The sequence below is a fragment of the Theropithecus gelada genome, chromosome 18, assembly GCF_003255815.1.
Source record: "Theropithecus gelada isolate Dixy chromosome 18, Tgel_1.0, whole genome shotgun sequence".
NCBI lineage: Eukaryota > Metazoa > Chordata > Mammalia > Primates > Cercopithecidae > Theropithecus > Theropithecus gelada.
In genome coordinates this window covers 3,799,485-3,822,220 of record NC_037686.1, presented here as the reverse complement: position 1 = coordinate 3,822,220, position 22,736 = coordinate 3,799,485, and the positions used below count along the sequence as shown (strand labels likewise).

The 22,736-nt window shown below is 46.5% G+C and overlaps 1 protein-coding gene across 1 annotated transcript in view; it reads left to right on the top strand.

The window, feature by feature from the left end:
- Nucleotides 1-1,559: 1,559 nt before the first annotated feature.
- The window catches only part of RAB31 (RAB31, member RAS oncogene family), a 149,010-nt gene continuing 127,833 nt past the window's right edge, over nt 1,560-22,736 (top strand). Inside the window, exon 1 of the mRNA XM_025364959.1 lies at nt 1,560-2,085. Coding sequence (XP_025220744.1) covers nt 2,047-2,085 — 39 coding nt within the window. The 5' untranslated portion in view covers nt 1,560-2,046. The remainder of the gene's footprint in view (nt 2,086-22,736) is intronic.

The following is a 22,736-nucleotide window of genomic DNA, read 5'->3' as shown; positions in this document are numbered from 1 at the left end:
GCCTGATCAGAATGAGACACAAATGAGGTCATTTTTAATAGAGCTAGGGGTGGGGAGAAGGACAAATGGACTGGGGCAATTCTCAGGGAGGGAAGGGCTGGATAGGGGACTATTTTGGGAGAGCCTAGAAACCACACAAGCGTCCCAGACACCCGGGCTAGTGGAGAGGAGAGCGGAATGAGAGCAGTCATGAAAAAGGGTAAGGGAACACAAGAGAAATTCGGTTTGCTTATTTTTGTCTGGGCACAGTTTTGCCCTTAGCAACCTAAGGCAATTTCACAAAACTCCACTCAGGGCACAGGATGTAGAACACGGGGGAGGCTTCCACTGTGGTTTGACTGGCTTTTGGGAACCGAGCTGGAAAGCCAAAAGGACACGTTTCAGTGTGGACATCCAAGTCTTAGTGGGTGTCCTGAGGGCAGGCGAAGGCCTTGGGGGAGGTGTCTTTGCAACTGTGTAGCGGTGGTTTTCTGATTAGCAAATCTGAGGGCAGGGAGATACTGTGATCAGGACTGTTTGATTCTGGGCAAGCCTCTTTTCACCCTGCCCACATAGAAGACTCTGCTTTGGATACAAAGTCAAGGACAGATACTGATACAATGGACCTGTAACTTGTGCATGGCTGCCTTTTGAACAATTTAGTCCATTTGAGTAACCTCCACAAGCCTGCACTTCCAGAGCAAAGTTCCTGCTCTTCTGGGGAATTTAATTGTGAATTGTCTGTTTTGGGGCCCATTTTGACTCCAGTATTCCAGGACTTACCTCTTTGGAGGCCTTGATTTGGAATTTCCCATTGGATGGGGCTACTTGGGTATGGGGTAGCTTCAACCTGGCTTCTGTAAGAACAAAGCCAGATGATCGCGGTGGGTGGTCTGCTAGGAGAATGGAAATGCCATTGATTAAAATTGAAAGGTTTGGAGAGAGGCCTGAGAGTTTGGGATAGGAGATGAAGTTTTTAAAAATCAGTTTTTTAAAAAAACACTTCCCATCTGAAATGCCAGTGAATTGTCCAGATAGATCACACTGAAAAGGCTGACATTTCTGTAGCAGCCACGAATGAAGTCATCTGAGTGGATGAGGTGCTCTAGGCCATACATGGAGAAGAAAGAGAACACAATTACCCAGGCCTCCCGTGACTGCGTGCGGCCACAGCCTCTGCTCATTTCCTAGTTAGGAAGGATGCGGGGGTCTGCTGGGATCTCCACGTTTCTACCTGTACTTCTGAGGACTGGGTTTCTGCCCACACCAGTTGCAGGATTTGCTCTGCTGAGAAAGAGTTTTGCTCCAGAATGCAAGTTTCCTGTTTCAGACACGGACAGCCAGTTTTGCTTCTAGTATCATTTTCAGCTACATACAGAAAAATGAACTTGGCTGAGCTGAAGAGCCACGCGTATGTTAAACGGCAGCTCGGGTATCAGGAACGCAGCGAAGGCAGGCCGAAAAGTTAACCCCCTTCTCCTCACCCCTGTCCTCACAGCGGCCCCTTCAGTGGCCTGACTTTTTCTGCCCGGGACCCAGAATGTGGCTTGAGGATGGGACTAACCCGCAGACCTGCAAGCGCTGCCACGCAAACGGCCTCGGCCAGAGCAGCCGCTTCTCGGCTCAGAATGGCATCTCCAGGGACCCTCGTGCAGTGGGGCCAGGTCTCCACCGGGCCGGTCCCGTCCTTCCTACCCGGGCCCTGCGGCCAGGCGGGGCCGGGAGCGGCGGATGCGGGAGGGCGCCGGGGGAGCCCGGCTCGCGCGGGGCTGGTCCGAGGGCGGAGGCAACCCGCCGGCGACGCCGCAGGTCCCGGGTGGCTGACGCCGTCCGGGGGCGTTCCTGGGAGCTGGGGGCCGGCGAGGCTGGACCCGACGCGCCCGGGAGGAGCCGGCCGGCGGCCACGTGACCCAGCGCGGCGGGGCCGGCGGCCCAGAAATAGCAGCGGCGGCGGTTCCGCCCGCGGGCGGCGCGAGCGAGGAGCCGAGGCGGGAGAAGCCGGCAGGGCGCGGGCGCGGCGGCCCCGGAGGATGCTGCTGAGCCCCGGCCCTGCCCGGCCGCGAGCACATGATGGCTATACGGGAGCTCAAAGTGTGCCTTCTCGGGGTGAGTCCTGGCCGCCCCCCGCCGGCGGACCCCGGCCTGCGCCCCAGCGCCCCTTCGCTCCCCTGGTCCCCGCGCGCGCAGACGCCGCCATCCCCTCGCTCTCCGCTCTCCTCTCGCAGCTTCCGTCCCCCTCGTCCGCGCGCCCGCTGGTTCCCCGGGTCCCCCTCGCTCCCCCAGTCCGTGCGCCCCTCGCTCTCCGCACCCCCTCTTGTTCCCCGCCGCCCCCTCGTCCGTGCGCCCCTCCGGTCCGCCCCCGTCTCCCCCTGCCGGGGTCCGGGGCCGAGCCTGCCCCGGGCTTTTTCTGCTCTTTCCTCCCGGCCCGCGAGTCCCCGGACCAGCGGCGGCCTCGCGGGGACCCCCGGCGGGGACGGGGCAGTGGCTGCGAGTCTGGGGCCCCGAGGGCTTTCTCCTCCGCCTTTGATAGTTTCCTTCCGGCAGAAAGTTTAAGTTGCTCAGCCAAGTCGCTGAGGACTCTTTTGCCTCCTGGGGCAATTGATTGTTCACTTAAAACACAAAAATAAAACCAAACGCGAGCCCAGCCAAGGGGGTGAAAGCCGAGGGCGCGGCCGGGGTGGAAGGTGAGGCGGTGACCTGTGCGGAGCGCGCCCTGCAAACTTCCCTGCTGTGGATGAAAGAAGCCGGCTGGGAAAGTCCTCCCCACCACCACTTCTCCTAAAGTGGGGCTTTCTCAGCCCGAAGAAGCCTTAAAGCCGCCAGAAACAAAGAAGCAGTCAATCCTTGCGGTCAGGGGACTGCAGATCGGGGACCCGGCCAGGACGCAGGGAGCCGCTGGCGAACCGCCCCTGAGAATTCAGATAAACGTAGGGTCGCTTCCTTTCGGGGGCCCACATCGCATTCCAGAATTCCTTCTTCTAAAAGAAGAGCTGGTTCTAAGGGCGTTTTCAGCAGCCTTTGGCATCTGGTGTACCCGCCCATGTCACTGGCAAAGCTGGTCTCATGAAAACCATTTCCTAAAAAAGAGCAGCGAAAGGGTCGCATTCTTGTGCGAACTGGTCTGTCAAGATGGGGATACAAGAACTGTAGAAAGAGGAAATGATTTCGGTGAGGACTGAACTGTGCCAGCGTCTCTAGGCTTCCTCTAGGCTCTTCTGGAACCTCTGGCAGAACCTTGTTCTGTCCACCGGCTCCCATCACTGGCCTCTGCCAAAACCATCCCTTACCTTAACTCGATTGTCCGGTTGGCCTAGAATTCCAGAGGATCTGGGAAGGCCCTGCCCTCCCTGGTAGCCCCTGGCACAGATCCCCACCTCCCCCGACTTGCTCAGCCACAGCCAGGATCTAGCCTGGTCCTTTCCCTGTTGACCTTTTTGTGTGTCTGGAGTGGGTTTTCCTGTTCCCCAGGCCCTCTAATATTTCCAGACGTGAATTCCAGGAATCCCGTGCTTCCCTCTTGAGGGGCCATTTCAGCCTCAGGAAAGGCCTTCAGAGACTTAGAAGGAATGTCATGTTCCAGGGAATGAAGGGGCAGCCTTGATGTGCGCTGTGTTTGTCAGGATTGGCCTTGGGAAAAATGAAATAAGACATGTTTTTGCCTTTTTTTTCTTAAACTCTTTCTCTTCACTTTTACTGAGGTGGTCCAAGCCCTGCCCTGTCACAGGACCCCTTATTTTCAATTTCGGCATTTAGGGACCGGTCTCTATATCCTCCTACCAGGACACTGATCAGGTGGCAAGAACCCTGTGTCAGGAGGCAGGAAACCCAGGCTCTCATTCTTTCCCACCAACGAGCTGTGTCGCTTTAGCAAAGCAACTCAGCGGCCTCATCTATGAAATGGGCATAATAACATGTTCCCCCTTAAGGCAGAGGACTATACCAGATGATCTCCTAAGATACATGCTACCATTTCAGGGTGGCAATTAGCAAACCTGGGAGAGGAGGAAGGTGGAGGAAATCTCTTTACTTCTTTTATCTCCAAGAATGATACGCACTCTTTGAGTGGCTTCCTGCAGACAGTGCCTTACCTTTGCCAGTTGTGTGTGTAGGAAATTGAACTTGGAGTTGGAAGAACCATGCCAAAGCAGAGAAAGAATAGGTTTCTGGGCAGACGGAGGCTTTGAAACATCAATCGTGGCTGGTCGCAGTGGCTCACACCTGTAATCCCAGCACTTTGGGAGGCTGAGGTGGGGGGATCATTTGAGGTCGGGAGTTCAAGACCAGCCTGGCCAACATGATGAAACCTGTCTCTACTGAAAATACAAAAAAATAACCGAGTGCTAGTGGTTCGTGCTTGTAATCCCAGCTACTCGGGAGGCTGAGCTAGGAGAATCGCTTGAGCCTGGAGGTGGAGGTTGCAGTGAGCTGAAGTCGTGCCACTGCACTCCAGTCTGGGTGACAGAGTGAGACCCTATCTCAAAAAAAATAAAAAAGAAACATCAATCATATCACACCACATCTGTGGCTTCCTTTTTTTTTGAGGGTGGCTGTAAGTTTCAGTTTTATTGAAATCAGAGAACATTTTATTTGAAAAGCCAAATGATCTTATTGTCCACACTGAGTAAGATTTGCCACATCCCCTGGTTTGGCTGGCTCTTTCCTGGGTGAGATGTGTGCAGCAGGCTGTGTTTCTAGCTGCTCATCCAATTAGGCTGGCTCTCTGGGTGGGATAACATTTGAGGTAGATCAAAGCCATTTAACTGTCTTCGGTTTACTCTCTTTTCTCTCTCTCTCTTTTTTTATTTGTTTTGAGACAAGGTCACGTTCTGTCACTCAGGCTGGAGTACAGTGGTGCCATCATAGCTCACTGCACCCTCCAACTCCTGGGCTCAGTGGATCCTTCTGCATCGGCTTAGGTTTATTCTCTTGATTCCAGAGACCCTGTGGATCAGTTAGTGCTAAGTCCAAAAGTCCTTAAAAAAATATGTATATTTTTGAGATAGAGTCTCACTCTGTCGCCCAGGCCGGAGTGCAATGGTGCCATCATGGCTCACTGCAGCCTCAACCTCCCAAGCTCAGGTGATCCTCCCACCTCAGCCTCCCAAGTAGCTGGGACCATAGGTGTGCACCACCCACCCAGCTAATACTTTTTGTTATTTTTGTAGAGATGGGGTCTCCCTGTGTTGCCCAGGCTCTTTCAACATTTTAACAGGAATTGGGCTCGTTTGTTCTTTGCATAGGGAGGTGTCTTTTCTGGGTGAAGTTTTGTGTGTTGCCGGCACTCAGCTTCCTGTTTTTTAGCCATGAGACACCTCCCTGAAGTCTTGGTATGACCAAGACCCCGACAGCCACACCTTCTTTCTCCTTGTTAGAATCACTGTCTGTTGGGTTTCCCTTAGAAGGTGACAGAGAACATAGACTTCGTAACAAAATCTCACTCTCACTGGGAAGGCTGAGGGGTTGGTCTTTTTGTGCCTGGTCCTGTGCTCAGTGAGGACGTGGGGACATGCCTCCCATATAAGGTATAGGTTGTTTTAGGCATGGGCAGTGGGAACTTTCAGCAGAGACTCCCTACTGGTCACTGTTTGCTGTAGTTTCCTGCTCCATCCATGGGGTCGGAGGTCTTACCTCCTGACATTAGAGTCATTTGCAGCAGGTGGGAGTGAAAGTGGGCCGGTGCCAGGTCTTCTTCACCTGAACTTCATCTGTTTTCCTGGCATGTTAGGAATGTTCGAGCTTATTTCTTTTGGTGAATGCTCCCACATGGGATAGACAATGGCCTGTGGAACATTCTCTGAATGCTTTGTGTTCTTGGAAAACCAAGGACTGGAGAGCACTGGGTTTGTTTAGGTTACCTCTTATAAATTCTTGGCTCGCATCTCATGTGTGGACTTTCTCGGGTTCATTCCACATGGGGACAGCCCAGCAAGCCTTTGTGAATGCCCTTTCCTGGCCTGAGCCGAGTCACCTGTGGAAGTCAGCCTTGCAGGAGGGTGTGCTTGATGGGGGAAGCACCCTGGGCAGGACCCTATAAGCTTCCTTCTTACCAGGAAAGTGTCATTCGTCCCACTTTGTGATCTGAACCGGTGTTATGAAACATGAAGCTTAAAGGCAACACCCTTTAAAACAGCAAAGTATGTTAACAAAAAAAAAAAAAAAAAAAAACTGAGGCAGCAGCTGCTTCAACCCCAAAGGTGGAAAGTTTCCCAGTATGCATTTTTAACACACATCACCACGTGGCAAGAAGCAGGAGGAAGGCAGAGAGTGGGGAGGAGGAGAAAGAGAAGGAGGGGACCTTTGTTTTGTTATTTCCTTGGGGTATTTGTGCGCGTGCACTTAAAAACTGCTTCCTGATGGAATCCCAAAGAGATTTATATTTGGACTTTGGTTGTCTTGACAACAATTTAGAAATTTCTACCACTTCCTCAATAGCTGAGTGATCAGTTAAAAGAGCCGATGGCTTCCCTGCTTCTGGTAAGGAGCTTGTTGAAGCATCTCCTTGTGATCTTGGAATCTATATGGTGGCTCATCAAAGAGCAGTCAAATACCTGGGATTTGGTGAGACATCTGGGTAATGGGGACTTTATCTATGTCCAAGGCCTTCACATGGGCCTCTTGTCTCCCCAGGGACACTAGGATGCAAAAGAAGAACAGATTTATATTCATGGTAAGGCAGATCATCAGAACTGCGCAACCTCACATGAGTTGCTTTGAGTGCTATATGAGAGAGTATCCAATAAGGTGATAAGAATTTGTTAGTGTTATTGTGGAAGGAAGGAATGCATAGGATAGTGGGTTGGGCTAGGTAATGATCACATTTGCTTTCCGAGTCGGAGATTCTAGTAACTTACTATTTTTTTTTCCCCCAGAGACTGGCATTTCTTGGGGAGGAGGGATGGTGAGGAGGGTGGAGTGGCTAGCCACAGCATTTATTTCTTGGCACAACTGATTCCTCTATTAAATTGAACCATTTGTGGAAAGTATGTTCAGCATTGGTGACTCTGGGTAGCTTCTATGTTACATGAGAATAAATATGATATAGTAGGGTATCTTCCCAGCAGTGCCTGGCATATGGTAACACTGTGTCTAATGCACTTATCCCAGGCTGATGGAATCCATCAGGGTCCCTTTGTTCCTCCTTTGTTCAGGGTCAACATTGCTGCTTTCATCCTCCCTCAGCTTTCAGAGCTCAGTGCGTCTCTGGAGCGTGTATCAGAATCATCTGAGGAGCATTTTCAAGCTTCTCATGGTCCTTTCCCCCATCCCTTGTGTCTTAATTTGAGCTGCTGTCACAAAAATACCATAGGCTGGAGGGCTTAAACAATAGACATTTAATTCTCACAGTTCTGGAGGTTGGGAAGTCTAAGACCAAGGTGCTGGCAGATCTAGTGTCTGGTGAGGGCTCGATTTCTGGTTTGCAGACAGCTGCCTTCTTGCTGTAGCTTCACATGACTGAGAGAGTGCTTGGTCTCTTTCTCTTCTCATAAGGACACCAACCCCATTCGTGAAGGTTCTACCCTCATAACCTAAGCACCTCCCAAATCCTAATATCCTCACTTTGGAGGTTAGGCTTCAAAATGTGAATTTTGGTGGAGGGACACAAACATTAATTCCGTAGTACCTTGTCAGTTGCTTTCAGGCATGTGGCCTCTACTTTTGCCCTGGCCCAATGACACTGTTTTAATGAGCGTGATATATCCCTTAAGTCTGCTCTAAGGCCATAGCCATGAGAAAATAGGAAACTTTACATTTTAAGATGCTAGGACAGTGGTTCCCAACCTTTTTGCCACCAGGGATCAGTTTCATGGAAGACGATTTTTCCACAGATTGGAGCAGAAGGCTTTTAGGATGATCTGTTCCACGTCAGATCATCGGGCATTAGTTAGATTCTCCTAAGGAGCATGCAACCTAGATCCCTCACATGCGCAGTTCACAACAGGGTTTGCCCTCCTGTGAGAATCTAATGCCACCATTGCTCTGACAGGAGGCAGAGCTCAGCTGGAAATGCTCACTCACTCTTCACCTCCCGCTGTGCAACCTGCTTCCTAACAGGCCATGGGCCAGTACCACCCCAGGGGCTGGGAACCTCTGTGCTAGAGCGCAAAAGATTTTGAGTTCACTAATTGGAAAAGACCTTTAAAATTTAATTAAGCCTGGTAGATAACACTTATTTGGTGTTTGCATGCCTGTGCAGATTTTATACTTTCATTTGTCTTAGTTTCTATCATTTATGATATGTGTTTGAAAATGGAATAGGTATTCATTCATTCAGCCATTCACCATTCATGGAGTGTTTCTTTTATGCTGGGAGCTGTGGGTGGCCACATGTAGACAGGATGGCAGTGATTGCTGCTTCTCAGGGACACGAACACACCAGCAGTGAGCTCTGTGGCAGTGATTATGGTGCTTACCATGGCCCACCATACAGACCAGAAGTAGTGTGGTGTGATGATGAGAAATACTGACTGTCATCCCACTTATTAGACTTGACAGCATGGGAGGGACAGAAAGCTCTTGCTCCAGGTCTGTCTTGGGTACCTGCTATGGCACAGTGCTGTGCTAACTCTGCTAGAGACAGAAAGTAGGTCAGGCAGGGATCTGGTCCCTGCCTGGCATGGAGAGGCTTCTGGTTGGTTCCTGTGCCACACGCACAGGAACGCGGCCCATGCTGACAGGTGTGTGCAGGAGCTATTGCATGTACAGTGGGAGATGCTGGGAGTCGAACCCCATGGGGGCTGTGAAGTGGGGAGCTGGGAAGGTTTCTTGGAGTAGGAAGGATTTGAGCAGTGCCTAAATGGGTGAGTAGGGCTTTGACAGGGAAGGAAAGGTGGGTGTGCACTCCAGGCCCTGGCAGGGGGCTTGAGATCTCACTGTATTTTCTGGCACAGTCCCTCCTCTCTCAGCCTGCCCGCTCTTCCATTGACACCCCCTACTCCCTGTCTCTCTAGCACTGGGTCTTTTATTTTTAATTCCCTTTGCCCTGTGTTTTTTGAAAAATTTAAAACTTACACAACAGTTGAAAGTACTATGAATGTTCCCTAGATTCAGCAGGGATAACATTTTGTCACTTGTCCTTTTTTTCTCTCTCTCTCTGTCTTTTTTTTGTTTTTTGACATGGAGTCTCACTCTGTCAACCAGCCTGGGGCGCAGTGGCACAATCTCGGCTCACTGCAACCTCCACCTCCCGGGTTCAAGCGATTCTCTTGCCTCAGCCTCCTGAGTAGCTGGGATTACAAGTGTGCAACACCATGCCCAGCTAATTTTTGTATTTTTTTTTTTTAGTAGAGATGGGGTTTCACCACGTTGGCTGGCTGGTCTCAAACTCCTAGCCTCAAACAATCTGCCCGCCTTGACCTCCCAAAGTGTTGGGATTACAGGCGTGAGCCACCGTACCTGGCATGTCTCTCTGTTTATAAATAATACTAAACATTTTTTTTTAACCATTTAAAAGTAAGTTGCAGACATGGTGGCACTTTACCCCCAAATACTTCAGTATGTGTCTTTTAGGAAAAAGGGCATTCTCCTATGTAACCACAATACTATGCTTCCATCCCCTAAACTGAACCAGGTGCAGGAATAGTATCAAATATGTGGTCCATGTTCAGAGGTTTCCAGTTGCTCTTTTCCAGCTGTTTAAAGGGTGCAGTTAGACATCATGTGTTGTATTTGGTTGTCCTGTCTCTTCAGTCACTGTGCATCTAAAACAGTTCCCCTTCTTTTTACCCCATTTCTCTGGCATTTTTGAAGAATCCAGGCCAGTTGTCTTGTAGGCTGTCCCAAGATCTGGAAGTGTCTGATTGTTTCCTCATTGCTTCTTTCAGGTTCAGTGTTTTGGTGAGAATACAACGTAGGCGATCTTGAGTGGGCTTATTTTTTAACATGATCATGTATAGTGTTAAAATACTCTTTCCCATTTATCTCTGTGGCATTTATTTAAAAAAATTTCTTAGCTTCTGCAAGTGTCAGGCAGTGGTGTGTCTGACACAGGACTTTGACCTCTTGGAGCCTACATTTTAGCAGGAAGGTGGGGAAGTTAAATCCTATGGTCTCTTAGGAGGTGGTATGTGCTTTATGGGAAAAGAAGGCAAGAGGTGGGAGTGGGCTGGCGGGGGTGACAATTGAGCGTGCTCAGTGTCTTCAGAGCCCAGGGTGGAGGCGTCTGCCTCTTACTTACCCATAGGTTGATACTGGTGTTACAGCTTCCTCCTATGGTAAGCTGCTGAGCTGTGGAGAGGAGAGTATGTCCTAAAGAGCCAGAGTGGTCATTCTTGTTGCCTAACTTTGTCAGCAGAAATGAGGAAAAGAAAAGTGGAATTTTCATTTGAGACGGAGTCTTGCTCTGTCGCCCAGGCTGGAATGCAGTGATGTGATCATAATTCATTATAGCCTCCAACTCCTGGGCTCAAGTGATCCTCCTGCCTCAGCTTCCTGAGTAGCTGGGACTACAGGCGTGCCACCACACTCGGCTAATTTTCTTTCTTCTTTTTGTTTGTTTGTTTGTTTGTTTTTGTAGAGATGGGGTCTTGCTGTGTTGCCCAGGCTAGTCTTGAATTTATGGGCTCAAGAAATCCTCCTACCTCAGCCTCCCCCAAAGTATCGGGATTACAGGTGTGAGTCACTTTGCCCAGCCGAAAAGTGGACTTTTTTTTTTTTGAGACCGGGTCTCACTGTGTCACCTAGGCTGGAGTTCAATGGTGCCATCACAGCTCACTGCAGCCTCAACCTCCCAGTCTCAAGTGATCCTCCTGCTTCCAAAAAGTGGGATTTATCATCAGGTCACCAAATGGGTTTTCACTGTGGGATCTTTTGATGAGTCTTTTTCAAATACATTTCCTTGATTTAGATGTCTCAGGCCTGCTTGAATTCTGTAGAAGTCATGAAAGTGGCTTCTGTTTGCACCACATTAAACCCAGAAGATATCTTAGGCTACCTTCGGTCCCCCCAGAGGTGCATAGGAGACTTGAGTTATCAGAAAATTGAAGAGGCCTGCAGGACAGCAAACAGGATACAGGGAAGTCATTTCCCTTCTATTTTCTCTTCTTTGAACAGGATGCCACAGACAGCTAGATCCCTTTCTATCAATGTATTTGTTTTTTTTTTTTTTTTTTTTGAAGAAAAAGATGCCTTCATTCTCCAGGACTACTGTCTGCCCTCATGGAATCACTTTCCTAACTAGGATCTGCAGATATAATGTGTAGCCCTGGGAGGGAAGGACAGAGGGAGAAAGCGGGAGAGAAAGAGGAGAGAAAGAGAAAGACAGAGAGACACGCACACGTACACATACAGACACACGCACACACAGCATGCAGAATATCACATAAAACTTGCCCTCTGCTGGCAAAGAGAAAGAACAAAAAGCGTTTTTTATTTTTGACAATCAGATTATTGGCCAGGGCATTTACATTTATGGAGGTTAATTAAGAAAGTTTTATTTATTTACTTTTTATTTATTTTATTTACTTTTTTGAGACAGGGTCTTGCCCAGGCTGGAGTGCAGTGGTGCCATCACAGCTCACTGCAGCCTCGACCTCCTGGGTTCAAGCAGTCCTCCTACCTCAGCCTCCCGAGTAGCTGGGACTATAGGTGCCCACCCCACACCTGGATACTTTTTTTGGTATTTTTTGTAGAGACGGGACTTGCCACATTGCCCAGGCTGGTCTTGAACTCCTGGGCTCATGTGATCCACCTGCCTCAGCCTCCAAAAGTGCTGGGATTAGAAAGTGTTTTTTAAAGTTTATCCCATGGCATCAATACTACATAGTTAATTTATACTTAATTTTAGCAGCTAAAATATTTTCTGAACTTTTTTTTTTTTGAGACAGAGTTTTGCTTTTGTTGCTGAGGCTGGAGTGCGGTGGTGTGATCTCAGCTCACTGAAACCTGCAACCTCTGCCTCCTGGGTTCAAGCAGTTCTCCTGCCTCAGCCTTCCAAATAGCTGGGATTACAGGCACGTGCCACCATGCCTGGCTAATTTTGTATTTTTAGTAGAGATGGGGTTTCACCACGTTGGTCAGGCCGGTCTTGAACTCTTGACCTCAGGTGACCCACCTGCCTCGGCCTCCCTAAGTGCTGGGATTACAGGCATGAGCCCCTGCAACCAGCCTTATTTTCTGAACTTTCATAATAAACTTCTAAAGAGCTAACGTTTTTCATTATCAAGTAGTTTAGTCTTTTTGGGCTGTTACAGTAAAGCACCATAGACTGGGGGCTGATGAACAACAGAAACGTATTTCCCGCAGTTCTGGAGGCTGCAAGTCCACCATCAGGGTGCCTACACGGGCAGGTTCTGGTGAGGGCTCTCTAAGGGGTTGCAGACTGAGTCTTCCCGTCGGGTGAGGGAGCTCCCTGGGGCCTCTTCCATAAGGGCACTAATCCCATTCATGAGAGCTCTAGCCTCATGACCTAATCACCTTCCAAAGGTGATTGGATCCAAAGATCTACCTCCTAATATTATCACTTTGGAGGTCAGGATTTCAACATATGAATTTTGGGGATCACAAATATTCAGACCGTAACATAAAGTGATGCATGCTATTTACAATTTGAAGGTCAGGCGTGGTGACTCACGCCTGTAATCCCAGGACTTTGAGAATCCAAGGATGGTGGATCGCTTGAGGTCAGGAATTTGAGACCAGCCTGGCCAACATGGTGAAACTCCGTCTCTGCTAAAAATACAAAAATTAGCTGAGCGTGGCGGCATGAGCCTATAATCCCAGCTACTAGAGAGGCTGGGACATGAGAATCGCTTGAACCCAGGAGGTGGAGGTTGCAGGGAGCGGAGACTATGCCACTGTACTCCAGCCTAGGCGACAGAGCAAGACTCTGTCTCGAAAAAAAAAAAATATATATATATATATATATATATAAAAAATAAAATTTGATCTAATTGTGAGGGAGGGGAAATGATCAAGTAGTGAAATGATACATGCTGATTGTAGTTTTAGACTGCAGAGGTGAGGAATACAGGATGATGGTTTTAATCTCATTTCTTAATAATTACACATCATTGTACTAGCTGGCAATAATATCCTATTTGTTCTCCTCTTTAGTTTGTTTGTAATCCCACAGCCAAAGAGAAGTCATCCTGCTTGCCCCCCTTTTCTGTAACACTTACCTCCTCGTTTAATTTCTTTTTTTTCTGTCTTTCGTTTCACGTTTGGAGGATGGCTTTATATTTTAGGACCAACATCAACCTCACCATCCTGCCCTGTATTTCTTCTGTTATGTCGCTGCTTTTTTCTGCCCCTGCAGGATCATTTTCTTCCATCATTTTAATTTGTTTTCTTATTCTCTCCACTTCACACGATGAGTCATCAGCCCCGACCTCTTGGAAAGAGGCATCCAGGGCTTCGCTTTTGCAGGAAAGTGTTTCTAACCCTGCTTTTCACTTGCTCCCACCCTTTCAGTGGGACTGGGCCAAACTGCTTCCTGCTGTGCCACAGCAGCACTCAGCAAGCCACAGGGTTGCCATCAAGCCTGGCCAGGCTCACCCTTTTTTTTTTTAGATGGAGTCTTGCTCTGTCACCCGGGCTGGAGTGCAATGGCGTAATCTCCGCTCACTGCACCTTCTGTCTCCTGGGTTCAAGCAATTCTCCTGCCTTAGCCTCCCAAGTAGTTGGAATTACAGGCATGCACCACCACGTCTGGCTAATTTTTGTATTTTTAGTAGAGATGGGGTGTCGCCATGTTGGCCAGGCTGGTCTTGAACTCCTGACTTCAAGTGATCTGACTGCCTTGACCTCCCAAAGTGCTGGGATTACAGATGTAAGCCACCACACCCGGCCTGACATCTTTAGTTATCAGAGTTGTATTACATGGGTGCTATGTGGTAGTCTCTGTCCTTGAGGTTTACAGTCTAGCAATGTCCTTGGCCTGCTAGGGCATATGTGGGAAAAGTTAGGTAACAACACCAGACATCCCAATGGGATACTGCCAGATGCTTAGTTGCCAGATGTTCAGCAGGTGAGGGCTGGTGGAGTTTGGGGTGACCAGGAAGAGCGTGTCGTGTCTGCTAATGAACCAGAAGAAGGGTGATGTCAGGTGAGGTGCAGAAGGGGCATGTCTGGGAGTGAGTGGGCCTGGCTTCACTTACATGAGACACACACACACACAGGGAGAAGGTTCCCCAGAGACTCGGTGTCACAGTGGTTTCCTATATGGTGTAGGGGGTAGATTTGGGCTTATAAGTAATTTTTTCTTTCTTTCTTTATTTTTTTGCTTCTCTGTATTGATTTATTTAGTGAGCGTGTATTGCTTTGTGTAATTACATTAAAACCTTCAAAATATGTTGCAGGGGACAAGGAGATGCTTGACAGAGTGAGATCCATTTGGTTCTTACTGGAAATAAGAGGTACACTGGTAATGAAATTGGAAAGTAAGTCTGGGTCAGACTCTAAAGGGGCCTTGCAGTTCGAGTTTATAGCTTCGGTGAAATGACAGGTCTGGCATCAACAGGATGCAGATTTGGCTTCTCAGGTTTGAAAGATTTGACTGTGCTTTCGCTTGTGCAGGCCGTTCTCTGGGGTCCGTGGTCCATCACGGGAGGGCAGCCACCTCCTTTTGGGGCATGGTGACCTCTTCAGGGTGGCATTTAGGCTTTGTCATCATTCTCTAATTTCCTGTTCCTCAGAATGGGGTCTAGGAAGGTTGTGAGCCTGTCGATCTGTTCTTAGGTTCTGCAGGTTTTCTGTGTGTGGCATATCTGTTTTCTGTGTGCTGTGATTTGAAAAATAAATAAAACTACATCCTGGATCTTCCAGGTCATCATCCTCTCACAGAACTCTGTGTGACAACATTAATGTCATTAAAACTGGCTTAGGAGAAAATAACAATTTAGAGTTAGTGTAGAAATAATTGGGGTCGACCGGGCACAGTGGCTCATGCCTGTAGTAATCCCAGCACTTTGGGAGGCCAAGGCAGGCAGATCACTTGAGGTCAGGAGTTCCAGACCAGCCTGGCCAACATGGTGAAACCCTGTCTCTACCAAAAAATATAAAAAATTAACCGGGTGTGGTGGTGCATTCCTGTAATCCCAGCTACTTAGGAGGCTGAGGCAGGAGAATTGTTTTAATACGGGAGGTGAAGGTTGCAGTGAGCTGAGATTGCGCCACTGCACTCCAACCTGACTGAGAGAGCGAGACACCATCTCAAAAAAAAAATAAATAAATAACTGGGGCCATGTGAAGACCATGTAATTATGCAGCACATGCAGCAGGTGTTTACTGAGTGCCTGCTGTATACCAGGCAGTTTCTAGGGGTTGGGGGAATAGCAGGTAACAACATGGACTGTCCCTGACCTCATGGAGCTGATATTCTAGTAGGGGTGACAGGCGGTGCACAAATACCAAGTGTGGCAGATGGTGAGGGGTGCTGTGGAGAAAAGGAAATAGAGGAAGGGCCCTGGGTGTGCTGGTTGGGAGGAGTGTGGTTTCAGGTAGGGGCTTGAGATCTCTGAAAGGAGGCATCTGAGTGAAGATCAAAGAGACAGTACTCAGGGCAGCCATGTGGGCCACCAGGCAGAGGGGTCTGTGAGGCTGGAGCAGGGTGGACACGCCTGGTGAGTCTGAGGAACTGCAGGTGAGCAGTGTGACTGGGGTAGGAAAGAGAAGGGAGGTAGAGGAGGGTGTAGAAGGAGGATAGGTCAGGGAGGTTTGGGGCTGGGTCAGGTGGGATCTTGTGGGCCAGTGTAGGAACTTTGGCATTTCCTTGGAATCAAGTGGGAGAGCTTGCGGAGGTTTTGGTACAGAGCAAGGACATGATCTGATTTAGCTTTTATGAGGGTCGCCCTGGCAGCTGTGTGAGGGCTGACCATAGGAGGATGCAGAAGGAACATGGGAGGCAGCGGTGACTTCTAGAATGTAGCAGCAAGGTGGTGCACATGATCCCATGTGAGCTGTGTTTTGAAGGTGGAGCTGACAAACGTTGCTGATGGACTGTGTATGGAGCACAAGGGAATTAAACCATGACATGGTACATGGTGCGTACCTCGGAATCCAGCCACAGTGGAGCAACACTGTCCATCACATGAAACTAACATCAAGTGGAATGTCATTGGCTTTATAGTTTAATTTGTATTTAATCAGTGCATCTGTGTCTATTTTGTAGTTTCAGAAGAGCACAGTTTATGTGTACCCTTATTATTTGTGTATATTTACACAGTGGAATAGTTAATGACTACCTCGAGGTCCATGAGATTGTTTTTCCCCGTGTGAAAGTATGCAGAGTCTTAAAGGGGCCTGAGAAACCCTGCTCTAACCACTGCGATTAGCCAGGGACTAATGGAACCCATTTGTTCCCTTACGAAGTGTCACAGTACTGGCAGGACTCTGGACAAGGATGGGGAAGGCTGCGTTCCTGTGGCACCACCAGGTGGAAGGTGCAGGTATGTTCTCAGGTATGTTCTCAGGTATGGCCAGTGTCTGCCGAGATGCTATTCCTCAGCTCTACAGTTTTACTACTTTTTCTGGTATGACCTAACTAATAGACAACCTTGAAAATCCTGGCTACTCTCATGACTAGATGCAGGTACTATTGAAATCTCAGAAGTCTGTGTTGCAAAATAAAGCAAAGAATGCATTAGGCTTTGTTCATAAAAGCATTTTTTTTTTTTTTTTTTTTTTTTGAGACCAAGTCTCGTTCTGCCACCCAGGCTGGAGTGCAGTGGTATGATCTTGGCTCACTGCAACCTCTGCCTCCCAGGTTCAAGCAATTCTCTTGTCTCAGCCTCCCAAGTAGCTGGGATTACAGGCGTGCGGCACCATGCCCAGCTAATTTTTGTGTTTTTAGTACAGATGGGGTTTTACCATGTTGGCCAGGCTGGTCTCAAACTCCTGACCTCAGGTGATCTCCCTGCCTCGGCCTCCTAAACTGCTGGGATTACAGGCGTGAGCCACCGTGCCTGGCCCGTAAAAGCATTTTTATGAGCATGTTGAGTAATGAACTGAGTCATTTCAAGATCTTCCAAAACAATTCATTTGTTAGGGAATTATTAGTAAATATGGCAAATAAAAAATTTTAAAAATACCTCTATTTAAAAAGATGAGTTATATATATTATTTTTCATAGATTAATCTTAGCAAGACAATTTTCTTAGTCCATTTTGTGTTTTGTAACAGAACACCCGTGACTGGGTAATATGTAAAGAAATTGGCTCATGATTCTGGTGGCTGGAAAGTCCAGGCTTGGGCAGCTGCATCTGGTGAGGGCCTCAGGCTGCTTCCCCTCATGGCAGAAAGTGGAAGCGAAGTGGGTGTGTACAAAGAGATCACGTGGTGAGAGAGCATACAAGAGAGCAAAACCAAAGAAGCCAGACTCTTTTTACCAACTGATTGTTTCTGGAACGAATCCATTCCTGCTAGAGTCAGAAGTCATCCACCCCAGTGAAAGGGCATTAGTGTACTCATAAGGTTCCACTCCTATGACCCACACACTTCCTACTAGGCCCACCTCCCAGCACTATTACACTGGTGATCAAATTTCAAACCGAGTTTTGGTGGGGACAAACAGACTACATCTAAAGCATAGCAAGAATGTAGTGTGTAATATTGTATAATCAAAATATAAGTATTTAAAAAACATTATTATTGAAATGATACTTTGCATAATGTACTGATTTGCATATGTTGCTACTGTTAATGAGGATTTCATGGTTGGACACTTCACTTGCATTGCTTCTGACTTGTTAATTATAATTGTTGTGTCACAAATAACCAGATGTGCACATTCTTATTTGTGCTTATGAACAAAGTAGTTACCCTCTACTTATGCCGTCTTTATATGCCCTTGGCTTCTTCCTTATTAAAAATATCCGTGGGTGAAAGAAAAACAGTAATTGTAGACTCACAGGCACTATAATAATTTGTAATTGCTTCTGCTGTGAATCTTGGCAACATCAGGAATGGTTGAGAAGGATTGGTACATAGCCCTGGAACGTACTCCTTTCTTTTAAGGAAGCACTTCAGAATGCCTTTGATTAAGAAGGATGTCATTATGCAGATGAGCTTGTAATTGTTCTAGTGTAGGAAAAAGGTAATAGCCCCATAATCCTCAGCGCGTAGGCTTGTACTGACTATAACTCATGTGCCACAGACTGTGCTCAGTGTTTGTTACCTATTGCCGCATAACAAACTACCCTAACCTCAGTGGCTCCAAATAACAACTTGTTAATATTTCTCACAGTTCTGTGGGTTGACTGGGCTCAGATGAGGAGTTGTTAGTTACCTGAAGGCTTTGTCACTTACCTGTCTGGTGACCGGGCTGGGCAGGCTGGGTCAGTTGGGTGCTAATCAAGCATCTCTCTCCAAGTGGCCCCTCTACCTGGGTAGCTTGGGCTTCCTCATAGCATGGAGTCTCAGGGTGGCCAGTCTTGTCACCTAGTGGCTGGCTGAGTTCACAGCAAGTGTTCCAGAGCCTTGGGGAAGTGGGTGCTAAAATACTTCTGACCTAGCCTCACAGATCCCAGAATGCCATTTCTACCATATTTTATTGATCAAGCATTTTACTAAGGCCAGCCCAGAAGCAAAGAGAGGAGAATTAGACTCTACCTCTTGATGGGAGGAATAGCAAGAATCTGTGGTCATCCTTAATTTACCCTACTGGATGAGTGCTTTACGTATGTTATGACATTAATAGGCTTGTAAGAGTGAGTTCTGTTCTTCATCTTGCTAATGAGGAGACTGTAGCTCAGGGATTTAAGTAACATGCTCAAGGACTGACTGCTAATAAATGACGCTTCGAGCATTAGAACTAGCTTTGTATGATTCTAAATCCCAATGCACATAATGACTTAATTGTGTCACAAACCAGTTATTATTGTTATCATTATATGTCACAAATTATTTGTTCAAAACCGGCATGTGGTAGGGAGAGCACCACTGGTCTGATAGAATGGACTTTTTAAAAATAAGGAGTCTTGTATTAAAAACATAATTTAATAATTTTATTGAATAATTTGAATCAGGTATGAAGCATTTCCATGGAAGGAAAACATACAAATTCCCACAATATTAGGGTCCTGGTCAGGTTCTTTGGAGAAACAGATAATGTTTGTCATTTCTGGGAATGTATGAGATGTGCAGAGGCAAAGTCCAGTATCAGAGATGGTCTCACCTTGATGGCAGTAAAAGGCTCGAATGCGTTTATAATAACACCAATGGCAGCAGCGACAACAACATATTTGTTTGGCACTTTACAGTTTACAGTGAACTGTCCTCATGTTATTTCATTTAGTCCTCAAATAACTCTATGCGGTTGACTTTTTGTCTTCGATCTGCAGGTGTGAAGGGCAGAGGCTTAGCCATGTGAAATGGTTTTGCTCAGTGTCATAAAGGTCATACGGGAAGTGGGCCCTAACCCAGGCAGTGTGACTGCTCCAGGGTTCCCAGCTCCAGAGTGCAGGAGGCACCCGTTTCCAGTTCTTTCCTTCCTTTACTTTCTCACAGGGCACCTTTTAAGCACTATGAGTTGGTTTCAGGAAATGTCAGTTTGTGAAATGTGATCCATCCAGAAGGCCAACCTGCTGGACTGCAGGGGCCTGTTAGATATTAGAGGTTCCCAGGTCTGCTATTACAGCTGTTGGATCACTGTGCAAACGCTGCTGCCAGGGGGGCACAGTGGAGGGCAGATGAGCCCTGGCGGCAGGTGGACTTGGGCACGTATTCGCTGTGGCAAATCATGTAATCTTTGGGGCTCAGTTTTCTCATTGCAAAATACTGACAGTTTGCGTAGATAACACCTCTAACAGGGAACCTTGCCTGGCACGTCATATTCAAAATATTACCTTACCAGCCTCTTCTCCCAGACCGTTTTACATCCTCATCACTTGAAGGCTTAAGGGAGTTTAAATAGATTCTTTCCACAAGAGGAGCTCTGGCTGAGTTGTTTTCTTTATATACTTTGCTACAGGGTCTGCCAAGTAAAAGGTGCTGAGTAATAGCTTTCAATTCACTAAATGAATACTGTAGAATATCATTATTTTCATTCATTAGACTAAATTTATAACATACTTTAATTTTTTATATTGAAGTATAACATACAAAGTACACTAATCTTAAGTTTAATGCACGATGGACTTTCACAAATGGAACAGACCTATGTAAACACCTGGGTCAAGAAATACTATTACCAACTGCCCGGAAGCCCACCCTGTTCCCCCTTCCAAGCATGACCTTAAAAAAAAAGTAACTAGTTGTCTTGACTTCGAACACCATAACATTTTGTTTTGCTTGTTTTTACATTGTAGCATATGCTTACTGTAGGATCTTTGTTTTTATTTTTAAGTACTTATATTAAAATGACGTTCTTAGGACAGAAGTTTCCCCACCAAAGGGCTGGGGCAGAATGTGCTGCCATTGGGCCATAAGTGTGCAGAGACATGGATATTGGCCTGGGGAGATGGGCTGAGTAGGCTGTGGCCCTTTGGCTTCTTCCAGCTGTAGCCATGTGTGCCCATACAGCCTGGTGCTATATAGATAATAGCACTTTCTGTGTTTGCTGGGATGTGAATAAGGTTGGAAAGCAGTGTCTTCAGAGGCCTTGTAAAATCAATTAATTAAAATGAGAAGCATATTCCTTTTATTTTATTTTATTTTGTTTAGAGACAGGGTCTCTCTCAGAGTGCAGTGGTGTGATCATAGCTCACTGCAGCCTTGAACTCCCGGACTCACATGGTTCTCCCACCTCGGTGTCCTGAGTAGCTGGGACCACAGATCCTCCAGCACGCTTGGCTAATTTTTAAATTTTTTGTGGAGACAGTGTGTTCTCGCTATGTTGTCCAGGCTAGTCTCGAACTCCTGGCCTCAAGGGATCCTTTTGCCTTGGCCTCCCAAAGTGCTGGGATTATAGGCATGAACCACTGTGTCCGGCCTGAGAAGCATGTTAATTGTGTATAATTAAGCCATTTTAAAGTGTTCAAGGGTGTTTGAAAACAGTTTTCTCAAATATTAAAAATATGTCTTGTTTCCATTTTTAATAAACAAAACCTTTCTGTGAAGAAAGTCTTTGCTAAGATCAGTTTTTCCTCTTACCCCAGCTTTACTGAAGTATAGTTAACAAGTAAAAATTGAATGTCCACTTTTAAGGGGTGCAATATAATGCTTTGATTGTATACATTGTGAAATGATAACCACAGTTAAGCTAATTAACACATTCATTATCTCACATAGTTATCTTTTTTTGTGGTAAGAATACTTTGAGATCTACTCTCTTAGCAAATAGATCAGTCTTTTTTAAAGTTGTTTTTAATGACTAGACTTAATGTATATTTGTAAAGAATAAAAAGGGTACACATAGGTATAAAATGAAAAGTAAAAAAGACCACCTTTCTCTACTAATGTCTTCTATTTCTTGTGTATTTTTTGAGTTATGGTCTATGCATATGCAAACATTAATGTAAACCTTGAGTATTATTCCTTGGCACTATGTATAGAGCAATCTCATTTATTTTAAAAGTCACATAGTGTTCTGTCACAACAGTATATCATGATTTACTTAACTAGTGCCCAAATGATAAATGTTGAGGTAGTTTTCATTTTTTGGCTTTACAAATAATTCTGCAATAAAAATCTTTCTACTTGAATCTTAATGTACATGAATGAAATGTATTTGTGAGATTTTCTAGAAGTAGAACATTGGGTCAGAGAACAGGAGATTGATATCTAAAAAGATATTGCAAAATTAACCTCAAATATTGCACCAATTTACACTCCCTTTAAATGTTTGATGACATGATTTTCTACACCCTTACAACACAGAATATAACCTAATTTTTTGTTTGTTTGTTTGTTTGTTTTGAGACAGGGGCTCATTCCATCACCCAGGCTGGAGTGTGGTAGTGCAATCTCAGCTCGCTACAACCTCTACCTCCCAGGTTCTAGTGATTCTCATGCCCCAGCCTACCGAGTGGCTGGGATTACAGGCGTTTGCCACCACACCTGCCTAATTTTTGCATTTTTAGTAGAGATGGGATTTCACCTTGTTGGCCAGGCTGGTCTCGAACTCCTGGCCTTACGTGATCCACCCGCCTTGGCCTCCCTCAGTGCTGGGATTACAGGCGTGAGCCGCCCCGCCTGGCCTTGAATATAATCAAATTTTTTATTTTTGCTAATATTATAGATTAAAAATGGTAATCTATTCTAATTTGCATTTCTTTATCATGACAATGGATATTTTAAAAATTTGTTTATTGACTGACTATATTTTTCTGTTATCTGCCTCTTTACGTCATTTACCCATTTTCAGTTGGGTTGTTTTTGTTACTGATTTGTGGAGAAATCTTTGTATATTAAGAAACAAAACTCTTTGTTATTTGTATTGCATATGTTTTTCCTCAGTTTGTTGTTTCGTGTTTCACTTTGTTTACTGTCTTTTAGAAAAACATACTGATATTTAGAAATCTTCATTTAGTTAACTGTATCAGTCTTTTGTGATTTTGATGTGTTATGTCTTGCTTAGAAAAATCCTTCTCCACTCTAATATTATAAAAGTATTTAGCGGCTGGGCACGATGGCTCATGTCTGTAATCCCAGCACTTTGGGAGGCTGAGGTGGGCGGATCACAAGGTCGGGAGATTGAGACCATCCTGGCTAACATGGTGAAACCCTGTCTCTACTAAAAATACGAAAAACTAGCCGGGCGAGGTGGCGGGCGCCTGTAGTCCCAGCTACTCGGGAGGCTGAGGCAGGAGAATGGCATAAACCCGGGAGGTGGAGCTTGCAGTGAGCCAAGATCGCGCCACTGCACTCCAGCCTGGGCGACAGAG